The sequence below is a fragment of the Heteronotia binoei genome, chromosome 5 (genome assembly GCF_032191835.1).
Source record: "Heteronotia binoei isolate CCM8104 ecotype False Entrance Well chromosome 5, APGP_CSIRO_Hbin_v1, whole genome shotgun sequence".
Lineage (NCBI taxonomy): Eukaryota > Metazoa > Chordata > Lepidosauria > Squamata > Gekkonidae > Heteronotia > Heteronotia binoei.
Window position 1 is genome coordinate 93704133 of NC_083227.1, and position 25919 is coordinate 93730051.

Below are 25919 nucleotides of genomic sequence, written 5' to 3' on the forward strand. Positions count from 1 at the left end.
CAATTACCAGTTTGAGCCTGTATAGGGACATTTCTATGAACTGTGAACATCCTGATGCATGCAGATTTATACAGATTGTTTATGTGAGAATGGATGTGGATCAATTTGCTCTGAAAGTATCAACACATGGATAAACATTCAGAAATTTCTCTAAGTGTGTAAGCAGGTATCCAGTCCATGAAGTATGTCTTCACTTTACATACACATGGGGAGGGGAGATTGCATGTTTATACAGTGTGCATGTATTAGGTGAAAGCCTAGAACCCCCAGGATACTCGGGGGAGAGGGCATAGGGAAAAGGGCATTGTTAAATGTCACTTCTGACTAAAATCTGGAAGTAATGTCACCAATGGATTTTATGGATCTCCATAGTAAAATCACAGGCACTGGCAAAATCCTAACCTTCCAGACTTTAGCCACATTTGATGTTGTTGCATTGATGCACTCCCCCTCCCCTTCAATTCCTTCTGCCACTCATTTGAACCTCAGTGAGGAACAGGGGCTTCAATGGACGTTTTCCAGCCCAAAGCTGCAAGACACTCCTACTGTGTGTATACCTAGGGATAGAGAGTCTAGTTTAAGAAAGGTTATGCTACAATAAATCTTCTAACACTGAATTGCCACAAGACTCCTTTTTGTGTTGCTGCAGCAGTCCAACCAGGCTACCTCACCATAACTTCCAAAGCCTACCACATGGAGTTTATTATATTATGTTCAGTGACAACCTATGGGAGAATTCAAGGCTCTCCAGTGGTATGTTTATTTTATCCAATATATTGCCTCCTTCAGTGACTTAGAAGGCAGTTAATTTGGTAATGGCTAACTCATCCTTCCATATTTGAAACATTGCAGAGCTGAACAAACGACCCTTTAAAAGGCCTTTTTTTTCTTTTATTGATTAACATAATTACTATGGACTTTTGGAAGGCAGGCAGGCACTACAAAGCAGCTCTAGCATCTGCAGTAACTTACGTTTTCAATGTAGCCCAGCAAACCTATTTTCCATGCCCATTGCGGCTCCAGTCAATTTTCTTCCAATCTCTGGCTGCAGTCACCACTCATAACATCTCAAGGAATTACACCCCCCCCCCAAAAAAAAAAACACTCTCAACATGTGTGTTTAATCCTGACACACATATGGTTACACTCATATGAGTCACCCTCTACCCCTTAATTAAAACAACCACCATTACCAGGCAGTAATTTCGTCCCACTCCCAGCAATGACAGAAGACATTCCCAATTAGGAGACTCTTTTAAAGTTTCTTTGTAATCTTTCTCTATGAAAGATCTGCTAATATCACCTATTTTCACAGGAAAATGTATAACAAATGTGTCTCTTCCTGTGATTTGTGAAACTCCCATCATATGTAAATCAGCTTTGTGTAGCTGCTGCATTCATTCCTCATGGTGTTTAACCAATTTATGTCAAAGTAAGGAGGGCAATATGAGGAGCATGTTTTTTCTTAGTTTATATATGATCCCGATATGACTGCTACTTCTGTTGTTTAACATCAGCTTGGAAAACCCAGTACACTAACTGTAAGGAGATCTATTTGGTGAACTTGGTGTTAGGGGTTCAGACTTTACCTCTGCCTAGTATTTTGTTTGTAGCCCTGGTCATGCAATTTGTCTTTATAGCACCTTGTTTATGATAATGGCAAGCCAAATGCCTCTGGAAAGCCTATGAACAAAACATATAGGCATTTTTTTTTTTTTGTTCCCAAGGTGTGTTATTCACGGCTATACTGCCTCTGAACACAGAGGTATATTTTGTTATCATGGCTGACAGAGATTCCATGGGTAGAGTTGGAATGAAAGATGAACAAATGAGGAGCTGTGGGCAGGTAATGCTGAGAGAAGATATGATGGCTGTTGTCTGACAGGGTGGCTCAGACTTATAGTATGCCTCCTGCTTTGGAGACCCCAGTACAGTTGCATTCTGAAGCTCTGGATTGGGAAATACCTGGAGACTGAGGGGTTGAGCCTGAGGAGTAGGGTTGCCAAATCCAACCCCAGAAATATCTGGGGACTTTGTGGGTGGAGCCAGGAGACTTTGGGGGTAGAGCCAGGAGACACTGGGGTGGAGCTAGGGGGGAGGGGGAAAACGGCGCTGGGGAGCGTGGCGAGCCGCCCTGCAGCTGCCGCCTCTGCTCCACTTGCCGTGGCTGCTCCTCCGAGATGGGCTCAGCCTGAGCCCATCTTGGAGGAGCAGCCACGGCGAGCAGAGTAGAGGCGGCAGCGGCGCGGCGACCTCGCCCGCTCCGCCTCTGGGATGGAAGCAGAGGGGGGGTGGAGGCGGGCCGGGAGCATGGCGAGCTGCAAGTCTGGGTCCTAGAAGGGTACGGATTCGCGGCTCGCCATGCTCCTGGCCTGCCTCGCCCTCCCCTGCGCTGCTGCCGCCTCTTGGCTGTTCCTCCAAGATGGGCTCAGCCTGGGCCCATCTCGGAGGAGAAACTGCAGTGGGCGGGGAGGGGGCGGCAGCAGCATGGCGGCCTCGCCGGCTCCAGGATCCGGCGGCTTGGCGCCGTTTCCCCCCTCTCCCCCCGCTTCCATTTTTGGGGGGAGCGGGGAAAGAGGGTGGAAATCCTGGGGTCGCCCGCCAGGGTGGGAGGGTTGGGAATCCTACTGAGGAAGGTGGAGTTTGGAGAAGGGAGGGACTTCAGTGTAGGGTTGCCAATCCCCAGGTGGGGGCAGGGGATCCCCGGGTTTGGAGACCCTCCCCCCGCTTCAGGGTCGTCAGAAAGCGGGGGGAGGGGAAGGAAATGTCTGCTGGGAACTCTATTATTCCCTATGGATATTTATTCCCATAAAAAATCATGGAAAATTGATCTGCGGGTATCTGGGGCTCTGGGGGGGGCTGTTTTGGGGGGTAGAGACACCAAATTTTCAGTATAGCATCTAGTGCCTCTCCCCAAAATACCCCCCCCCCCAAGTTTCAAAAAGATTGGACCAGGGGGTCCAATTCTATGAGCCCCAAAAGAAGGTGCCCCTATCCTTCATTATTTCCTATGGCAGGAAGGAATCGAAAAGGTGTGCCGTCCCTTTAAATGTGATGGCCAGAACTCCCTTTGGAATTCAATTATGCTTGTCACAGCCTTGATCTTGGCTCCACCCCTAATGTCTCCTGGCTCCACCCCCAAAGTCTCCTAGCTCCACCCCCAAAGTCCCCAGATATTTCTTGAATTGGACTTGGCAACCCTACTTCAGTGGGGTATAATGCCATACAGTCCACCTTCCAAAGTTGTACAAAAGTCCTATAAGCAGTATATCTCATAGTAAGTATGAAGACAATTCCCACATATATTGACGTGTTCACTCCAATAAGATTTCTTGAGAGTAAAACAAGCTAAAGCCAAGGATCCAAGAGCCCAGCCCACTATCAATGTAAGTTTTGAAGATCTCTTTCTCAAGAGCTTGTGAGCCTTCACCAGATTAATTTATTGAGACAAGGTTATCAGACAGAATGTCCTAGCCTTCACAAATCAACAGTGGAATTCATATGCTTTATTTGGCTCCACGTTCTGATAACCTTATATCAATAAATTAATCTGGTGAAGGATCACAAGCTCTTGAGAGAGAGAGCCTTCAAAATGACTTACATTGATAGTTTGTTGGGCTCTTGGATCCTTGGCTTTACGGTATGTTGTAGACTTTGATTCCTCCCTAGCCTTTGTCCCAATTCTGTTCTTCTTTTCCCTGTGGCTCTTCCGTCTGATTTTGTACACGCTGCTGCAGGGCTTCTTTCCCAAGTTCCCTCTGCAACTTCAGGATTCTCTGAAAACCAGGATCCTGAAGCGGCAAAGGGAACTTGAGAAAGAGGTGGGGCAAGTCGCGGTCCCACGACAGAGTGTGCAAAATTGGGCAGAAGCACCGTGGGGAAAAGGAGCACTAGACTGGGACAAAGGCTAGCGAGAAATTAGTCTTTGTAACATTTATGTTTGTACTGATTATAAGTAAATACACTTATTAATATAGTTGGTAACTTTCAAGAGATTTGTATTTTTCCCACAGGTATTCTCTAGTCTTGACATACACCATGGTGCATGGTAATTTTTGCTGACTGATATCATAAGCAGACACAAAGAAACATGGTGGCAAATACATATATATATATAATGGTTAATTTTATTTTGAAAAATTGAGTGTAATGGAAAATGAACTGCAAGTGTGTCATTTATTGGCTTGTATCTAAATCAGTGGCCTTTGCATCCAGTAGTCTAACAAGAAGTGCACATTGTTCAGATTGAACTAGAGATGTCATTTCTGAAGTGGTTTGGTCCAGACAGACCTGACTCACTTTCCCTGCAGCCACATAGTAGCTGCAGGGAACTATCTTTTAAAGCACCCCCAGGGACTGATTCAGATTGTGACTGTAGTGCACAGGAAGGAGGGGTTCACTCTCTCCACTCCTGTACCATTTTCCAAAGCAGAAAAGGTCCTGGGGCCATTTTTTGCTCTATTTTGGAAGCTGCAGTTGACACTTTCCTCTGTGAAGTTACAGAGGAGGAGAGAAACAAGGGGAAAATTTCCCCTGTTGTACAGTATTGCAGGCTGAGCTACAGAGTGAGATTCATACTCACCTCATCCTCAATATCAGCAGTCTAATACTGCAGCATCATATAATTTATTTGAACTTTCATAACTCACAACAGCAGAGCCTAAGGTAGCTATAGGCTTCCCAATCCCCAGGTCCCAGCGGGGGATCCCCCGTTTTCACAGGCTTCTCCCCGCCCCCAGCCAGCTGGCCGGTGGGGGAAGCCCCGCCACCCACAATCACCACCATGTAGTTTTAGGGCTCCTGCAGGTCCGTTTTTAAGATATGTGCCTTTAAGCCTGAGCAGGAAACAGGAAACAGGAAGGGCGTCAGAGAACGGCCCCTCCCTTTCTTTTGCTTTCGTTTTCAGATGAAGTAAAGTTCTGCAGGAACAAGACCCAGTAAGTATTTGTGTGTGTGAGAGAGGGAGTGGGCAGGGGATTCCCTGGTTTGGAGGCCCTCCCCCCGCTTTAGAAAACGTGGGGGGGGGAGGGAAATGTCTACTGGGTGCTCTATTATTCCCTATGGAGACGATTCCCATAGAGAATAATGGGGAATTGATCCGCGGGTATTGGGGGCTCTGGGGGGGCTATGTTTTGAGGTAAAGGCACCAATTTTTTAGTATAGTATCTAGTGCCACTCCCTAAAATACCCCCCCAAGTTTCAAAACGATTGGACCAGGGGGTCCAATTCTATGAGCCCCAAAAGATGGTGCCCCTATCCTTCATTATTTCTTATGGAAGAAAGGCATTTAAAAAGGTGTGCTGTCCCTTTAAATGTGATGGCCAGAACTCCCTTGGAGTTCAATTATGCTTGTCACACCCTTGTTCCTGGCTCCACCCCCAATGTCTCCTGGCCCCACCCCCAAAGTCTCCTGGCTCCTCCCCCAAAGTCCCCAGATATTTCTTGAATTAGACTTGGCAACCCTAGACAGCTAACAGATTCAGCTTAAGAACACTCTTTAAAACCAACAAAGTATCATACAAAACAACACCCCAAATATTTTTTAAAAAATCTAAATATCATTTAAACTCTCTCTGAATGTTTAAAAAGTCTTTACTCCTCTTAAAAATTGAGAGCAAGAATACCTGAGAGCCAGCATTGTTTAGTGGTTAAGAGTAGCAGACTGTAATCTGGAGAGCTAGGCCTGATTTCCCCACTCCTCCACATGAAGCCTGCTGTGTGACCTTGGGCCAGTCATTGTTCTCTCAGAACTCTCTCACCAGCTGACTGTTGTGGTAGGAGGAAGGGAAGTTGATTGTAAGTTGCTTTGAGACCCTGTAAGCAATGTTACCTTTAAGCTGAGTTAGTGTGAGGAAACTCACAGACTTTTAGCCTCCAGCTCACACATTTTTGTCTTAGCTCAGGAAGGATGACCCCAGAGCACACTGATTTATGCAGTAGCTCACAAATTTAATGCCAGTAGCTCACAAAGTAGAATTTTTGCTCACAAGACTCTGCGACTTAAGAGGGAACACTGCCCAAAGGGTAGAGAAAAGCAGGGTATAAAACCCAACTCTTCTTCTTCCAAATATCTTGGGGAGTTAGTTCCTTCCACAACTGTGAGACAAGGCTCCTGATTTAGCTCCCTATTCCCTGCCACAGCTTCACTGGCTGGAAGGGGGGAAATGCAAGAGATTTGTCAGTGTTATGCTGGTGAACAAAGTCACTTCCTATGCAAACACAGAAGTGATGTCATTGCATCAGGTTGACTCTCTACGTTCCCCCCAAAACTCTATTATTTAAGTATTGCCCTAATGCAATGATGTCACTTTCCAGTTTTGCTCTGATGTTGCTCAACAGAGGAATACCAGCAAGCCTATTCCCGTCCCCAAACAACACCTTCACAGCAACAGAGACCACAAGGCCAAGGTGTAGCCTGCCCTGTCATTCCAACATAGGACACCCTCAACAGACAGTGTTGGCATTTGCAAGTTCAATTGCAAAAGAGTTAAACTGTTTGTTTATGCAAGCTAATATTAGTTAGTTAACTTAGAACCCAGATAGTCAACATGTATTTCTTGCCAGAGAAAGGGAGATGATATCCCTAATGAGTTGGGATTGGGGCCAGCTATTGGATGATCAGTTTTATTGAGGTGCTGCTTGCACTTTTTCAAGTGCACTTTTGGACAACTTTCTATCTCCTTTGCTCTCCCACATAAGAGGTCTAACAAACAGACGAGATGTAGATTAGAAAAGCTAGTCAGGATCTTAATTGTTTTTTCTCTCAATGTAGTCCTTCTTATTATTTTTCTAGTAAACTCTTTCTCTTAGAATAAATACACATGTGGTTGCCTTCCTTCTTATACCCTGCTGAATATCCAACACATAAGTCCATGGAGCCCAGTAGCACTGACTGAATTTTGAGGATAGACAAGCAGGAAGCTGACCACTTATTTATCTTAAAACCTGAGCAATACTGAGCAGGGAGGAAATTTTTTTTGCCTTATTCTGTAAAGAAGAATTGTGAGGATATCATAAGCTGTTAGAGCAGAACGGGAAAATTCTCCCTCTCCTATTTCCCTCCCCCCTTTTAAATTTTTTTAACCAGTGCTCAAGGACTCTCAGCATTCAGCACCTCTTGGAATGCAGCTAACAAATCCAGTCCTCATTAGGCCATTTGAGGTGGTAGTACTTTGTAAAAATCTGATAACTAATTATTTTGTCTGCATACCCAGTGAGGCCCATAAGTATGCAAGAATCTTTACCTTGTTTGTGGCTAGCCCTTCTTTGCTGCCCTACTTAGGGGGGGGGGAGGTAAAGGTGCAAGCACGAGTCATTTCCGACTCTGGGGTGGTTGCTTTCATGACATTTTCATGGCAAACACAAGATTGTTAAGTTGCTATCAGAGGTGGTGGTTCTTTTCAGCTGGTTCTCTTGGAGAGCCAGTTTGGTGCAGTGGTTAAGTGTGCGGTCTCTTATCTGGGAGAACCGGGTTTGATTCCCCACTCCTCCACTTGCACCTGCTGGCATGGCCTTGGGTCAGCCATAGCTCTGACAGAGGTTGTCCTTGAAAGGGCAGCTGCTGGGAGAGCCCTCTCAGCCCCACCCACCTCACAGGGTGTCTGTTGTGGGGGAGGAAGGTAAAGGAGATTGTGAGCCGCTCTGAGACTCTTCGGAATGGAGGGCAGGATATAAATCCAATATCTTCTTCTTCTTCAAATACCTGACTTTTAGAAACCACAGAGATTTCTGTTAGAGCAGAACGGGAAACACTGTGATAAACTGCAGTTGGATATCCAGCCAACTCCCCCCCCCCCATCTACTACAGAGGTCTAATCACAAAACACTTATAACTGTTTCAATATATAACATGGCCAATAAGCCATGTTATGAACCTCTGTATATCTGTCTTCTTCAAGTGCAAAACATCTATCCTTTCAACACAGTCCATGAGTCAGGTATGCTGCATCTTTAGCTGATGTCATAAAATGCACAGACTATACCATAGCATGCTCCTTCCTCAAACAGTGATTTTTAGTACACTGTCAGATGCCAGTTATTCAATACCAATAGTTTATAAATGAGAAAGGTACCTGGGCATTATTCAGCAAGGTGAGAACTGTTCCCTATTCAAGCTGTTTGAGAGTTTACTAATATACCAGAAATATGAGATGTGATCTACCAGCTCTGCACAAAACTCAGAGAATGATTCTTTGCAAACGCACACACACAGAGCATATTGGTGTTGTTGGTTTGTACTGACACCAAATATAAAATAGGAGTGAGCTTTATACTGAATCAGACCAGTGGTCTATCTAGATTTATCTACTCTGACTGGTGGCAGTTCCAAGTCTTTCCCAAGTCAGCTCTCTGAAATCCTTAAGCCTAAGCTTTTCAACATGGGAAGCATGTGCTCTACCCACTGGGATAGCATGCTTTCCCTGGATAAGCTGAGGCACTTTGTGGTGTTCCTTATTCTTCCATTTCATTTCCCCAATCCTACTTAATAGAAAAAAAATATGTGAAGTCAAACAACTAGGATTTTTTTTTAAAAAAAATCCTATATTAGGAGTGGTTATCACAAGACCTTTTTTCCCACAAAGAAATTCATAAATGTATGATTTCAGATCAGAATTATTATGATAAATTTATATTCCTCAGAAACAACAGAAAGCATTAAGAATTGTGGTCAACTGTCAAAAAACTATTACATGCAGAACAGAGGTTATCAGGTAACTTCTTGCTCTAATGGAAGTTGTCACTTTTAACATTATAGATCCATTTGCCAGAGAATAATAGTTTCATAATTCACACAAATATCAGATAGGAAATTGAAGACTGATTTATAGTGTACAGGAATATTAAAAGCACAAATGATTAAACTACATTCTGGCTTGATTAACTTCTTAATTATCCAGGCATAAGAAACAATTATTAGTATTTGTAAATTGGAAACTACTTGATATGTGATAAAAATTAAATAAATGGAGGGAGGGTGACAAAAACTGTCAATCATCAGGCGAGTAGATACTCCTCACACATAAAGTCAATTCTCAGTACCAAGATTGTGAAGGCATAAATGGTAAAAGACTACACCTTTATTTGATACAGTACAAATCTGTGTCAAAGTGTGTGTGTGCTATATTCTGGTCTCTTTTTATAGACTGCTTCAGCACTACAGTAATGAATATACAATCTTACCTTCAGGTAATTTGGTAGAAGTATGAACTGAATTGGGATCTACATCTTCTTCTGGATGGTAATGGTAAAGTGTCTGAGACTGTTTGGGAGATATTTGATTATGCTCTTCCTTTAATGCAATAGGAAATGGTGGTGTTGGATTAAACTTGACTTTGGGAAAATGGTCACCTTGTTTTTCATGCAAAGAGTTTAGCCCTTGTGACTGAGTCACGCTGGATTCTTTAAAGACCATTAATTTGTTTTCTTTCTGTTTATTGTCTTTTTTCATGTTCAGTTTGATTTTAAAGCGAGCATTTTCTTCTTGCTCATGTCTTGCGCGGTTCCCCTGGTTCTTCTTCTCCTCTTCTGCCTTATTTCTGGGAATACCAGTGGTTGCCGCAATAGGTTCTTTTTGTATGCTGCTTGCAGTGGTCATTTTATGAGTTGTCTGTGGCTGTTCAGTCATTGATATGGTGCTTCTAGAAGTCCTTTCCTCACTATTTTCAGTAGCATGACTTGTTTTGGGGTGGTGTGTAAAGGCTTTTGTGGGCATCAGTGACAGAGCTTCGGTGTGTGAAACTGAAGGTGGTAGTGAAGAAGGGGTAACAATGCTTGCAAGATAATCATAGTCCTCACTTTGCTCCTGACCAATGCTCTCTTGCTCTGTATGTGCTGAATAGCTGTAGTACTTTCTAGGTGGCTCTACCTGTGTTATGTCTCCATCTGGCGCTTCCTGGTCATAACTATAGGGATCATCATAGTGCCGCTCTGGTTCAGCATCATCTGTTTCAGACAGGTTTTGGGGATTTAATGTAGACTCGTTACAGTCTGGGAGCTCATAGCACATCAGGTCCCCGCCAGAATTGGGGCAATGGCAAACCTTGCATGGAGGCACATGGAATGTATGTCCTGCTGCATACTTCTGATCATCGTGGACACAGCCTATTCTTCCACACTGAGGGCACCCATCTGATGGTAGCACAGCATCAATGCAGTTTGGAGGAAGATCTGGACAAAGCATAAACTGGCAGCTGATCTTGCCTCCCCGTTTGGGACATGAACATTCGGTACTTCCAAAGTCAACAAAATAGGACTGCCCTTCAGGGACTTTGCCATTTATAAACCCTACATTCACGCAGTCATAGTACTGGTAGCCTTCACAGGTGCAACCATGTTGTAGACAGGCAGCACAGCACTCACCAGGCTCAAGCACTTCTTCAATGCAATTTTCCAGGTGCTTACACTCCACACCTGTGCAATCCTTCTGAGCTTTTGAGGTGCCAATCCAAATAAGCACCAAAAAGGCAATGTTCATGGGGTATAAGTGTGACACTTGGTGCCTGTCCGTAGTCTTCCTAAACATGTGCTGCAAAAATCCAGTCTTCCTCATCTTCTTTTGGGCTCTTTTTCCCCCCCTGGAATTCCTGAACACTGGGCTCCTGGTCAGAAATATTTCCCTGGATTCTCTTTTGCAACTAGAGCCTAGGTTTATGAAAGAGAACTTTGTTAGAGGCTACATTTAGCATATATCCTGTTAAACATTAGAGATACTTTAAAATTGGGATAAAATTCCAACATCTGGAAACCTATGTATAAAATTAATCATAATGTTGTTCAAGCACTGTAGGCACCAGACCCCAAGATACATGTTTTTCATTTCTCTCTGTCTTTTCCTCCCCCTTCTCACTCCCTTTGAAAGAGAAACAAGAAAGTTGCCTTTTTATCAATTCATAAAATATACACATAGTAAAATAAAAAGCAGTACTTTGTGCTGTGTCTTTTCAATGCATTCAGTATATTTCTTTTTAGCATTTGATTTTTAAAAGAACAATTTTTGGCAGAGAAGCCAATGCATAGTACTTTCTTTCTTCAGATATACATTTTAAGTATTAGATCACATTAGTGATGACACTGAACTTTAAGTAGGGGATTCAAAATATGCATTTTAATATTTTGGCTTCCTGTAGTCCATTTCGAGCAGTCCCAGATCTCTTCAGAGTTCATGTATGACTTGAAATGGGTTTATTTTGGCATCTCCTCCCATGTGCCCTCTGTGCAGCTACTTCTTATTAACACAAATGCATAAAGTGGCACCAAAGGGTCAACTTCTATTACATCGTAAATGATTATGCCCACATGGAGTAGGCTTTATAGTTACCAAGAACCATATTAAACGTATGACACAAGGAACCATGGTACATTTCTCATGATTCCTGGAGACCACAGATCCTGCTGTACATATCTTGGCAGTATGTAGTTCCTAGTGGAGGCATCACATTCCTTACCACCATTGGCAGGGGGGTTTGAAAAAGAAACAGAGATGGTGAGTGCATCTTGGCCCCAATATGCTTCCAGTGAGATCATAAAGTGTGACTATGGTTGCCAGGTCTCCAATGGCCACTGGGTAAGCTTGTCAATAACCAGGTCCTAATGGGGAATCCCCCGGTTTTGCAGGCTCCTTCCTGCCCCCAGTCAACTAGCCAGCAGGGGGAAGTCCCACACCCACCATGTGCCTTTCCACTTTGGAACACTAGAAGAAGCTTGGAAAAGCTTGCTTTTTGGACAGTGTGTCTTTGCCTTTAAATATATAGGACCCAGGCTGAATGGGGGAAGGGTGAACCGGAAGAACAACATGGCTGCTCCCAATTAGCTGTGAAGCTCTAAGAAAGGGAAGGCAGCCCAGACCCTTTGTTTGCTTTACAGTCCTTTCAGATGTTGTTTGCATAGTAAAGGATAAACTAGGACCTTTGGTTTCTCTGTGTTAGTCTGAAGAACTTGGAACTTAAGCAACTCATGAGTAAATTGCCCCAGCGAGACCACACAAGTGTGGGATTGCAAACTGTTTATTTTGGCTGCTCTGTGTGTGTGTGTGCCTGCGTGTGTGTGTGTGAGAGAGAGAGAGACAGAGAGAGTACACGGGACATGCAGCTGCTTGGGGATGAGGAAATGAAGACTATTCAGGGGAACTGATCTGCTGTAATTTTACTTATTTTAGGGAATGTGAAAGTCTCCTGTCTCCACCCTCAAAATCCCCAGATATTTTCTGAGTTAGACTTGGCAACCCTGCCACTGGCGGGAGGTAGGGTTGCTAACTCCAGGTTGGGAAATTCCTGGAGATTTGTGGGTGGAGCCTGAGGAGGAGAGGGAACTCAGTGGGGTATAATGCCGTAGAGTCCAAAGCATCCCTTTTTCTTCATAGGAAGTGAACTCTGTAGTCTAGAGATGAGCTGTAATTCTGAGAAAGTAGGGTTGCCAGCCTCCTCACTTGGAATTACAACTGATCTTTAAAAGTAATCACTTCCCCCAGCATTTCACCATTGTGGTGTTAGGTTATGCTACTAGCCATCAGCCGCATGCTGTTTACTGCCTATGTCTGTAAGACTGTTTACTGTGCTGCTCCTGTTTTGTAATGTCTGTTTTTATGGTATTGTTTTATTGTTGTGAGCTGCTTGCGGGATAGGACGGGGTATAAATCTAAAAATTAAATTAAATTGAATTGAATCTCCAGAGATCAGTTCCCCTGGAGAAAATGGTTGCATTGAAGGGCAGACTCTATGGCATTATATACCGATGTGGTCCCTTTCCTCCCCAACCCCTGCCCTCCCCAGGCTCTATCCCTTAACTGTCCAGGTATTTCCCAGACATTTCCAGACATCACCTGGAGCTGACATTCTGGGTGTAAACATGGCCTAGATTTCAGAATTACCTGAATCTGAAAATGATATATTTTAACGTACTGTTAAATTAGTCATTTTGCTCAAGGTAACCCCAAATTAGGAAGAGGGAAATTCTCCTAGCCCAGCTCACAAGTAGTGTCAGAGCCAAGCTGGGGTGAAAATGCTGAAAACTATCAACTAAGGAAATTTTGTAGGGTTGTCAATCTTCAGGTAGCAGCTGGAAATCTCCTGGGGTTACAACTAATCTCCAGGCAACAGAGATTAGTTTACCTGGAGAAAATGGCTGCTTTAGAAGATGGGCTGTAAGGCTTTATACCCCATTTAAGTCCCTCCCCAACCCTGCCCTCCTCAAGTTCCACTCTCGAAGCCTCCAGGTATTTTCCAACCCAGAGTTGGCAACCTTAGAATATAGTGAGGCAAGGTGGTGGCACCCCACTTTAGGAAATCCTTCCCATATTTGGGTCACCTGGCATCTACTTTACTGTTGCTTAGACGCCAGGCCAAAATGTATCTTTTTACCAAGATTTTTAATTACAGGGGTTATTGTTCCAATTTTGGTCTGCTTCTGGTCGGATGTTTGTTTTTTGGATAGTTTTATGCTGTTTTTGTGACCAGACTTGTTTTAAGGACTTCTTGTTTTTATACTGTTACTTTATTATTTTAATTGTAAGCTACCATGAGTAGGACTCTGAGGAGGTGGGACAGAAAACGCATGAATGAATGAATTGAATGAATGAATGAAGCAGTGTTTAGTTCCCCTTACCCACCTATGCACATAGTTTAGGGTTGCCAAGTCCAACCCCAGAAATATCTGGGGACTTTGGGGGTGGAGCCAGGAGACTTTGGGGGTGGAGCCAGGAGACACTGGGGTGGAGCTAGGGGGGAGGGGGAAAAGGGTGCCGGGGAGCGTGGCGAGCCGCCCCGCAGCTGCCGCCTCTTCTCCGCTCGCCGTGGCTGCTCCTCCGAGATGGGCTCAGCCTGAGCCCATCTCGGAGGAGCAGCCACGGCGAGCAGAGAAGAGGCGGCAGCGGCGCAGCAGCCTCGCCCGCTCTGCCTCTGGGGTGGAAGCGGGGGGGTGGAGGTGGGCCGGGGGCATGGTGAGCCGCAAGTCCGGGTCCTAGAAGGGCCTGGATTCGCGGCTTGCCATGCTCCTGGCCTGCCTCGCCCTCCCCTGCGCTGCTGCCGCCTCTTGGCTGCTCCTCCGAGATGGGCTCAGCCTGGGCCCATCTTGGAGGAGCAGCTGCAGTGGGCGGGGAGGGGGCGGCGTGGCGCAGCGCAGCGGCCTCACCCGCTCCAGGATCGGGCAGCTCTCCATGCTCCCCAGCGCTGTTTCCCCCCTCCCCCCGCTTCCATTTTTTTGGGGAGCGGGGGAAGAGGGTGGAAATCCTGGGGTCCCCTGCCAGGGCGGGAGGGTTGGGAAGCCTAACATAGTTCCTGTTTTAAAAGTGACCAACCTGTCCCCCATTTTCTTTAGAAATGAATGGGTAATCTCAGGCATTAAAAACAAGAGGGTAACAAGCCCCCTGAACTTTTAAAGATTCACTATTTGCCATCAAGTCACTGCTGATTTATAGCAACCCAACCCCCATGGGGTTTCCAAAGCAAGAGGTGGTTTGCCATTGCCTGGCTCCATGCCACAACCATGAATTTTCTTTGTGGTCTCCTATCAACATACTAGCCAACCATAGCTGATCCTACTTAGCTTTTGAGATCTAATGAGATCAATCTAGCATGGACTATCCAGAGCAGGGCAGGGTAGGGCTGGGCTGCCTATCTTCTCCCATATGATGTCCCTTTTCCAAATTATCCCCACCTAGCTGGTTTTGAATAAAAAATAAACATTGAGGGGGGGAATGATCCTCATCACCTATCCCTCATATAAAAAGGTTGCTGCTCTTTCCACATACCAGGTCTCTCACATATTTTCTGATGTATTTTCATCCACTGGTTTCCATTGCCCTACCATTATGCAGCCATGCTGCCTGCCTGCCTTCCACAGAGTGGCTCAGCTGCAGTAGAAGAAGCTGTTTGGATCTAGAATAGAGCTGCTGGTAAGGTGAGTGAGACTCGATTTGCTTTTCTAAAACTGCTGGGGAGCATTACCTAGGGTTGCTGTGGGAGGTAACTGTGGAGTGCTTGGTGCCTGCTGGAGAGGGGTTTCTGATTGCTTTTGTGTGTCTTTTGTGTAGCTGTTGCTGAGTGAGGAGAGCTTGTTTGCCTGGGAGGAATTGCTGGCCCCACCCTCTGCTGTTGCTCTGGCTGTTGAGTCAGAGGTGGGTGGGGGCTTGAGCCTTTAATTTGCAAGGCTCATCCTTGCCAGAGGCATGAGCCAAAGGGCAAGAGCCAAAGGGCTCTTGGCCCGTGGCTCTTAGCCTGGGGGTCTAGCCTAGGGGTTCTGTAGAAAGGTGGGTAGTTACTCAAAAGTAGTTTCAAGTGGCAGTTGGTAGTGAGATTTAAAGAGAAGTGAAGATAAAGAAATTTTTGGAATGGATTGCAGCAGTATGGCTGGTGAGGGAGCAGAGGCAGTGACACGTAAAGACTGTGGGTTGTTTGTATTTCTACCTGAGAGTAGCACGAATTACACTTGCAGCAAGTGTAAGTTAGTGGCCCTGCTGGAGGAAAAGATACATGGACTGGAGGCATGATTGTCCACACTGCAGTGTATAAAGGAAGATGAGGATTTCCTTGACAAAACATATGAGGCACTCTTGAAAGAACAAGAGGAGGGAGAGGAAATGGTATCTCAGCAATTAGAAGAGGACCCAACACAGGAGGAGGGTTCCTGGGAAAATGTAACCCGAAGGAGAAAGAAAATCAGTAGATGTTCTGAGCCCCTGCTGCTCAGCAATAGGTTCCAAGATCTCCACGCAATAACTGATTCTGAGCCATTGGAACAAGGGCTACTTCCCCAGCCTCCACAGAGCTTGAAGAAAGTTTCTCAGGATCCTGTGGATAAGAAGCCTGGAGCTTCTGCTCCCCAGTATAGAAAGAGGAAGGTGGTGGTGATTGGAGACTCCTTGCTCAGAGGGGTGGAGCTCAAAATGTGTCATCCGGACTTGTCATCCCAAGAGGTCTGCTGTCTGCCAGGTGCTTGCATTCAGCACGTTACAAAAAGGAAAGGAAGAATTATCAAGCCCATGGATTACTATCCTTTCATGATGATCCATGCGGGAACGAACAATACTGCCCATCATAGCCCTGAACATATTAGAAAGGACTATGTGGCTCTTGGTCAGAAGGTGAAGGAGCTGGGCGCACAGGTTGTATTCTCGTCAGTGCTTCCTGTTGAAGGCCATGGCTTAGGACGAGAAAGAAGAATACTTCAAATAAACAACTGGTTACGTCAATGGTGTTGTCAGGAAAGATTCAGATTTCTGGACCATGGTTTACGCTTTCGAGATGGTGGTCTTCTATCAGGAGATGGTTTGCACCTTACGGCGGTAGGTAAAGGGGTAACAGTCTTACTAACCTAATAAGGAGGGCTTTAAACAAAATTGTATGGGGGCGCAAGACAATAATTCAAAGCCTTGTATGATGCCAGAAACTGGGGATAAGAACATTAAAGATTTGCAAAGAGTAATGCATACACTAGGTAATGTTAACCTGCAGGCTTGTACAGAAACCAAACCCTCGGGATGCATAAAACGTGGATTCCGATGTCTCTACAATAATGCACAAAGTATGGGAAACAAACAGGAGGAACTGGAAGTCCTAATAAAGGAAGGAGACTATGACATAATAGGCCTTACTGAAACTTGGTGGGATGACACTCACAACTGCAATATTAGGATTCAGGGGTACAACTTATTTAAAAGGGACAGGCAAATGAGAAAGCACGGAGGCGTAGCAGTATATGTGAAGAAGGTATATACTTGTGAGGAAATATGTGAATCTGAGCATGGCAACTCAGTTGAGAGTCTCTGGGAAAAAATAAGAATAAGAAATAACAGTGATATTATTGTGGGGGTCTGCTATAGACCACCAAGTCAATCAGAGGACTTGTATGAGATACTTCTACAGCAGATTGCAAAGTTCTCCAAGAGAAAGGATACAGTGATCATGGGAGATTTCAATTACCCAGACATCTATTGGAAGTCCAACTCTGCTAAAAATGAAAAGTCAAATAGATTCCTGACTTGTCTTGCTGACAACTTCCTTTTTCAGAAAGTGAAGACAGAAACAAGGGGATCTGCTATCTTGGATTTGATTCTCACCAACAAGGAAGAATTGATTGAAGAAGTGGAAACAGTGGGCACCCTGGGCGGTAGTGACCATGTGATTTTGGAATTTACAGTCTTAGGGAAGAGAAAAGCTATACACAGTCAGACATAGGTTGGATTTCAGAAAGGCAAACTTCAATAACCTTAGAACTATGCTGGTTAAAATCCCATGGTCAGAAATACTTAGGAGGAAGGGGGTTCAGGAGGGGTGGGAGTTTCTTAAAAACGAAATACTGAAAGCACAATCACAGACGATTCCTATAAGAAGAAAAATTGAAAAAGCCTAAAGAAGCCAAAGTTGATCCATAAACAGCTCTCTAAAGACTTGAGAAATAAAAAAGACTCCTTTAGGAATTGGAAGGAGGGCCTTATAAGGATGAATATAAAATCACCAGTGCTTATAGAGGAAAAGTTAGGAAAGCTAAAGCTCAGTATGAGCTTAGGCTGGCCAAAGATGTTAAAAACAACAAAAAAGGGTTCTTATGTTCAAAGTAAGAAAAAGAGCAAGGACACGGTAGGCCCATTGCGAGGTCAAGAAAGTGAAATTGTAACAGGTAATGAAGAGAGGGCGGAACTGCTCAATTCCTACTTTTCCTCCATCTTCTCCTCTGAGGGAAACGGTGCTCAACATGGCAAAACCAGAACATATAAGGAGGGTAAGAAGTTCCAACCTACGATCAGCATAGAGGTTGTACATAAACACCTAGTTTCTTTAAATGAAACTAAGTCCTCAGGGGCAGATGAATTGCATCCAAGGGTTCTAAAAGACCTTGTGGATGTAATTTCTGAGCCTCTGGCTATTATTTTTGAGAATTCTTGGAGAACAGGAGAGGTGCTGGAAGATTGGAGGCGGGCAAATGTTGTCCCCATCTTCAAGAAGGGGAAAAAAGACAATCCGGGTAACTACTGACCTGTCAGCTTGACGTCTATACCTGGAAAAGTTTTAGAACAAATCCTGAAACATTTAGAAAGAATGGATGTGATTACTAAGAGCCAGCATGGTTTTCTCAAGAACAAGTCATGTCAGAATAGCCTGATCTCTTTTTTTGAGAAAGTGACTACCTTGCTGGATCAGGGGAATGCTGTAGACGTCATTTATCTTGATTTCAGTAAGGCTTTTGATAAAGTTTCACATACTATCCTTGTTGACAAGTTGGTAAAATGTGGTTTGGATCCTGTTACCATTAGGTGGATCTGTAACTGGTTGACAGATCGCACCCAAAGAGTGCTTGTGAATGGTTCCTCATCCTCTTGGAGAGGAGTGACAAGTGGAGTGCCACAAGGATCTGTCCTGGGACCTGCTTTGTTCAACATCTTTATCAATGATTTGGATGAAGGAATAAAGGGAATGCTTATTAAATGTGCAGATGATACTAAATTGGGGAGGGGTTGCAAGCACAGAAGAAGACAGAAACAGGATACAGGATGACATTGACAGGCTGGAAAACTGGGCTAAAATCAATAAAATGAATTTTAACTGATAAATGTAAAGTTCTGCATTTAGGTAGGAAAATCCAATGCATGGTTATAGGATGGGGGAGACTTTCTTAGCAGTAGTATGTGCGAAAAGGATCTAGAGGTCTTAGTGGATCATACGCTGAACATGAGTCAACAGTGTGGTGCAGTGGCTAAAATGGCAAATGCAATTTTGGGCTGTATCAACAGAAGTATAGTGTCCAGAACACGTGATGTGATATCGCTTTACTCTGCTCTGGTAAGACCTCACCTGGAGTATTATGTTCAGTTTTGGGCACCACATTTTAAGAAAGATATAGACAAGCTGGAATGGGTTCAGAGGAGGGCGATGAAGATGGTGAGGGGTCTGGAGACTAAGTCCTATGAGGAAAGGTTGAAGGAGCTGGGATGTTTAGCCTGGAGAGAAGGCGGCTGAGAGGTGATATGATCACCTTGTTCAAGTACTTGAAGGGCTGTCATATAGACAGCGATGGTGGTGATGGTGTGGAATTGTTTTCTGTGGCCCGGAAAGTAGGACCAGAACCAATGGGTTGAAATTAAATCAAAAGCATTTTTGGCTCAACATTTGGAAGAACTTCCTGACCATTAGAGTGATTCCTCAGTGGAACAGGCTTTCTCAGGAGGTGGTGAGTTCTCCTTCCTTGGAGGTTTTTAAACAGAGGCTAGATGGCCATCTGACAGCAATGAAGATCCTGTGAATTTAGGGGGAATTGTTTGTGAGTTTCCTGCATTGTGCAGGGGGTTGGACTAGATGACCCTAGAGGTCCCTTCCAACTCTATGGTTCTGATACTAGACTTACCAGTCCCCAGATGGAAGTGGGGATGCCCTGCATTTGTGGACTCTGGTCCACCCCCACCCCCAAGTAGTGTTGCATGATGTTGGTGATGCACTGGGAACACTTCCAGAAGTGACATCAGTGCTTCGGTGATGTTGGTGGTGATGCTCTACTTTTTTTTTTTTTTGCAAACTCTATTGTTTGTAGTTTTTTTTTACCATAGACTTTTGTCCCAAAAGTAGAGCATCACCCTGATATCACTGATGTGATGATGTCACTTCCAGAAGTGACACTAGTGCATTGCTGGTTTCCCTGCCAACCCCCCCCCCCCCAGAATATCCCCCAATCCCACCACCAGCAGGAGGAAGACACCTGGAAACCCTACTTCCACAAGGTACAATACTCAAAATGTTTCCCTCTTTCCCCTTTTTCTACTGTGTGTGAGGTGCGGGGTGGGGGGCAGGGAGAGAATACAAAGTCTCTGCCTATACCTTCTTTTACTTCTGTCTTCCAGAGAGTACAAGCAAAACATTTGTGTGGTGGAAATCGTTAATACCCTGAGTAGCCAGGGGCCAACATACCTTTGGGACCACCTCTCCCCATATATGCTCCTTTCAGCCTTGCACTCAGCTGACCAGCATCTTCTGGTGATCCCCAGCCCAAAGATATCCAAGCAACCTTGACTAGGGCCAGGGATTTCTCAGCTCTGGCCCCAACCTGGTGGGATGAGCTCCCTCAGGAGATCAGGGCCCTGCAGGACCTTCTGCAGTTCCACAGGGCCTGCAATTCAGGCTTTTGAATGAGGCCACAGGCATCATTTATTCATTTATCCACTGGGCCCCTCCTGTTACTTTCTCTGCAAATGAGCTTAATGTAGACTTGGTCCCTCAAGAGCCGAAATAAGTGATGCTTCATTGAATCTATAAGATCAGTGCTTTTTTTGTAGAAAAAACCAGCAAGAGCTCATTCGCATATTAGGCCACACCCTGTGACATCACCATTGTTTCACACAGGACTTTTTTTGTAGAAAAAAACCCAGCAGGAACCTATTTGCACACCCCCTGACATTAAGCCAACTGGAACTGTGTTCCTGTGCGTTCCTGCCCCAAAAAAGCCCTGTATAAGATTATTTGAAATTAATTTTAGTCACCATCTTTGTACATTTGACTGTGGTTTTAACATTGTTGGTTTTAAATCTTTCTATATGTATAATTTTCTGTTATGGCTCTGTTGTACCCCTCCCTGAGCCTGCTTGCGGGGGTTGGGGTGGTTAAAAAATAAATAAATAAAATCAAAGTGATGTCAAGTTACAGCTGATTTATGGCAATCTCGTAAGTTTTTCAAGGCAAGATACATTCAGAAGTAATTTTCCATTGCTTGCCTCCATAGCCCAATACTGGTATTCCTTGGAGGTCTTCCATCCAAATAATAGGCAGGGCTACCCTTGCTCAGCTTTTGTCAAGGCTGAGCTAGCCTGGGCCATCCAGGTCAGGGCAAAAACATTTGTAGCTCAACAGAAAAGAATAGCAAGCAAACAGAGGGGGGGGGGGGGCTACTGCTGATTGTATCAAATTAATAAATCCCTCTTGAAGCTACTGGAGGAATTCAACCCTGGTAGAAACATCATCAGTGATTACTTTTTAGCAGAAACATCTGCCATCTCTTTATTTTCAAAACAATATTTAGGATTGCCAACTCCATGTTGGAAAATTACTGGAGATTCGGACGTAGAGCCTTAGGAGGGTAGGATTTGAGCAGAGGGGCCTCAGCAGGGTATAAAGCCAGTCCAGCCATTCCAGGAGATCTCCAGGCCCCACCTGGAGACAACCCTATTTCCCTCTCAGCTTGATAATTTGAAAATTCATTCTTGTCTTAGTTCCTCTTTGCTGCTCTCAACAATTTACATAGCTTCATTAAGCAGATGACAACGTACCAGAAAAGGAGTAATTTCCAAAGATTTCTGGAAATTACCAGCTGCCATTACATTTAGTTATTGGATTTGATATATTTAAAATATTTTTAAAAGATATTTCTTACATAAAAACTGGACATCTCCAACTTACTTCTTATCCTGAACAGAAATTTATTTACTTCATTTGTGAACCCAAAGCTGCTTATATCAGTCTCCTCTCTGCCACATGAAGTGATGGTATTGCTTTATTCTGCTCTGGTTAGACCTCACTTCAAGTATCGTGTTCAGTTTTGGGCGCCACAATTTAAGAAGCATATAGACAAGCTGGAATGTGTCCAGAAGAGGGCAAAGGAGATGGTGACGGGTCTGGAGATCAATGAGGAAAGGTTGGAGGAGCTGAGTATGTTTAGCCTAGAGAGGAGACAATTGAGAGGTGATATTATCACTATCTTCAAGTACTTGAAGGGCTGTAACATAGATGATGGTGCAGAATTGTTTCTGTTGCCCCAGGAGATTGGACCAGAACCAACAGGTTGAAATTAAATCAAAAGAGTTTCTGGCTAAACATTGGGAAGAACTTCCTGACAGAGTAGTTCCTCAGTGGAGCTGAGCAGGCTTCCTTGAGAGGTGGTGGGCTCTCCTTCCTTGGAGGTTTTTAAATAGAGCCTAGATGGCCATCTGAAAGCAATGCTGATTCCCTGCATTGTGCAGGGGTTGATGACCCTGGAGGTCCCTTCCAACTCAATGATTCTGTGATTTTATCCTCACAATAATCTTGTGAGGTAGGTCAGGCTGAGAGAGTGTGATTGATCCAAGGCTACCCAGTAAGTTTTGATCTACATAACAATCTAACTTGATTCACTGTTTTATAGACTTGCCAGCCCCCAGGTAGCAGTGAGGGATCCCCCAGTTTTGCAGGCTCCTTGCTGTTGCCAGCCAGCTAGCTGGGGGGGGGGGGAGCCCCACCCTAACAGCCACCTTGTGCCTTCCAACCTTGGCAGGCTTAGAAGAAGCTTGCATCTGTTTTGTGTTTTGGAACTTGTGTGTGCCTTTAAATCTCAACAGCAGGAAAACAGGGGGCAGGGCTAGCAGGCAGAGCTAGTGTGAAGCTGTGAGAAAGGCAGAGTCCGTCTATTTTGCATTCACTTCAGAAGTCAGGAACACAGTTCTGGCTGGCTTAGTGTCAGGGGGTGTGGCCTAATATGCAAATGAGTTCCTGCTGGGCTTTCTCTGCAAAAAAAAAGCCCTGGTTTTCAGAGCACAGGGAATATCTAGTCAAGCAAGTTAACTGACAGCAGTTCTCAAACTGAACTGCCTTACTTAGGGCTGCCAGCTCTTGTTTGGGAAATACCTGAAGATTTGGGGGGCTACAGCCTGGGAAGGGGAGGGACCTCTACAGGTTACAATGCCATAGAGTCTACCCCCCCTACCCCAAGCAGTCCTTTTCTACAGGGAAACTGATCTCAATTGTCTTGAGATTAACTGTATTAGTAGAAGATCTTCAGGCCACACCTGGAAGCTGGTGACCCTAAAGTGTCCCTTTAATGGGAAATGCTGGGGACTGAACTCAAGACCCTTTGTATATAAGACACATGCTTCACCAGTAAGCTTTACCCCTCTCACACATCTTTACATCTCTTTGTATCTCCCAGTACCACAAGCTGTTGTCTCATTATTTGGTACTACTTAGCTTTGTCTTGATAATTTACACCTCATGCAATTTGACTTAATTCAGTAAGAACACACCAGGCAAACCCTAACAGAACAGTGCTAATGGTAACAGTATGTCCACATGAATGCAAGAGGCCCAGTAAAAATGCAAACTTGATTTTTTGTTGCTGGAAATATGTGCTTAATGAGAGTGGTGCAAAGGAGAGGAAAAGGAAGGGTCTCATGAGAATAGACCAGGTGTATGATCTTTCCAATTACATATTTCCCCAGCCAACCCTAGGAAAAGAACTGGCTATTCATAGATCTGGAGTGACATTCAATATATTACCAAGTTAAGCACTAAAAGGAAAAAAAAAAGACTTGTTTAAAAATCAGCCCTAAAGATAATATTTCTAGTGGCAGAAGAATTCATTCATTTTACTTTTTTCAGTTTCCATCCTCTTCAGAAAGCCTCAGCACAAAAAAAAAATGCAGGCATACCATGAACTAAAAATGTAGGGGATGAGAGCATGTATGAATGTGAAATGAATGTGAAATAGGATTCCTGACTCTTAAAGGAGGAAATAATAAGGCTAATGCTTCAGTTAATATTCTCTGTGAAGGTCAAACTCATCAGATGGATCCATCCCCCCCCCTTTTTTTTTTGGTTCAGCACACATGCCTGAAATGCTAGGAGATGTATATATCTGTTTATTCCAATCACCCTAAGAATCACTCCATGAGGGAGGAAAGATGCCTGGGAGATTGGTAAAATGGATGGTTCATCTGTATAGTAATTTGAATGTCCATCAATATTCTTATCTTGTATCTGCATTTCTAATGTTTCGATCTGAAAATTAAATTGGGTATTTGTGTAAATCACACAACCACACCACACCCAACAGAGAAAAGTGCTTTAAAAAGCCAGTCCCTATTATTTCAAAAAGAGCTACTAAAATAATTTCTCAATCCTATCTGTAATAGCAAGTCTAAACTCCAACTCCTTTTGTAATTTTTGTGCTTTCATTGCCACTTCTTTTGTTTCCCTTTCCATGTTGTTTATCCTTCACTACAAGAGTTGCTGACCAGCCAGGAGAAAAATGTCCTTAAAAGAGAGTTAATAGGACGTTATTTACCAGGTGACATTATTGAACTCCGTGCCATAAAAAAGCTTCAGATGCCCATGTCCACACATTAAACTTTTATTAAAGGGATAGGAGACGAGTTGACAGCACTGTTTGCTATTTTACATACTTCTCAATTTTCAGGGTTTCATGAGTCTGAGTGGGTTTTTTTCCCCTAGCTGGTTATTTTTGCCTTTTCACTTTTCCATTTGCATCGCATCCTACTCTTCCTTGAACGAGCTCATGACAGCAGATTTTAAGGGTGGAGAATGGGGAAAAGGAGAATTGCTAATGAAGTGACCTCACTTCCAGATGATTGCCCAGAAGTGACATCTCCATATAAGCACTGCTCTAGGAATTTCCCCAATCTCTCTGGTAAAGACTATAGAGTTGGGGGATTCCTAGAGCATTACAGATGTCACACACATCATTGCAGCTCAATTGCTCAAGAGCCAGGTTTGATTCCCCACTCCACATGCACCTGCTGATGAGACCTTAAATCAGTCAAGTTCTCACAGAGCTGTTCCTCTCAAGAGCAGTCTGTTAGAGCTCTCTCAGCTCTACCCACCTCACAGGTGTCTGTTGTGGACAGGGGAAGGGAAAGGAGATTGTAAACTGCTCCTTCAAGTAGTGAAGGGTGGGGTATAAATCCAATCTCCTCCTCCTCCTCTTCTTCTTCTTCGCAGAAAGTTTGTAAAACACCTGCGTGAGGAGGAGCAGCCTGCTCCCTACTGCTCAGCTGTTTCAGGCTGTCTTGTGTAGTCCCTTTAAACTGTGACTGCAGAAGCAGCCCCAACTCCTTTGCATATTAGGCTACACCCCTCTGATGTAGCCAATCCTCCAAGAGTTTATAGTAGGCCCTTGTAAGAAGAGCCCTGTAAGCTCTTGAAGGACTGGCTGCATCAGGGGGGTGTAGCCTAATATGCAAAGGAGTTCCTGCTGCAAAAAAGAAGCCCTGCTTAAGAGTGAACACATAGCTAGGCCTAAGAAGAAGAAAAAAGACAGAAGAGTTATCAACATACCAGTCTAATCTATAACCTTGCAGGGCTGCCAAGCTCCAGGACAGGGCAGGGGCTGTCCCACTTTGGGTGTCCCCAACCCACCAGCCCGCAGTGGGCTGCCGGAGGGATAACATAACATAAGAACATAAGAGAAGCCATGTTGGATCAGACCAACAGCCCATCTAGTCCAACACTCTGTATCACACAGTGGCCAATAATTTATATATATATATATATATATATATATATATATATATATATATATATATATATATATATATATATATATATATATATATATATACACACACACATATATATACATGTATATACACACTGTGGCTAACAGCCACTGATGGACCTCTGCTCCATATTTTTATCTAACCCCCTCTTGAAGCTGGCTATGCCTGTAGCCGCCACCACCTCCTGTGGCAGTGAATTCCACATGTTAATCACCCTTTGAGTGAAGAAGTACCTCCTTTTATCCGTTCTAACGCGACTGCTCAGCAACCACGAGTTCTTGTATTGTGAGAAAGGGAGAAAAGTACTTCTTTCTCTACCTTCTCCATCCCATGCATAATCTTGTAAACCTCTATCATGTCACCCCGCAGTTGACATGCTAAAGAGCCCCAAGCGTTTTAACCTTTCTTCATAGGGAAAGTGTTCCAAGCCTGTAATCATTCTAGTTGCCCTTTTCTGCACTTTTTCCAATGCTATAATATCCTTTTTGAGGTGCGGTGACCAGAATTGCACACAGTATTTCAAATGAGAACCCACCATCGATTTATACAGGGGCATTATGATACTGGCTGATTTGTTTTCAATTCCCTTCCTAATAATACCCAGCATGGCGTGGCCTTTTTTACTGCAATCGCACACTGTCTTGACATTTTCAGTGAGGTATCTACCACGACCCCAAGATCT

The 25919-nt window shown here is 44.2% G+C and overlaps 1 protein-coding gene across 4 annotated transcripts in view; it reads right to left on the reverse strand.

Moving 5' to 3' along the window:
• Positions 1 to 25919, reverse strand: part of FBLN2 (fibulin 2) — a 317538-nt gene that overhangs the window by 188960 nt on the left and 102659 nt on the right. For all 4 annotated transcript variants that reach the window (XM_060239829.1, XM_060239832.1, XM_060239828.1 and 1 more), the window contains exon 2: positions 9181 to 10641. In XM_060239829.1, coding sequence (XP_060095812.1) covers positions 9181 to 10549 — 1369 coding nt within the window. In that variant the 5' untranslated portion in view covers positions 10550 to 10641. The remainder of the gene's footprint in view (positions 1 to 9180; positions 10642 to 25919) is intronic.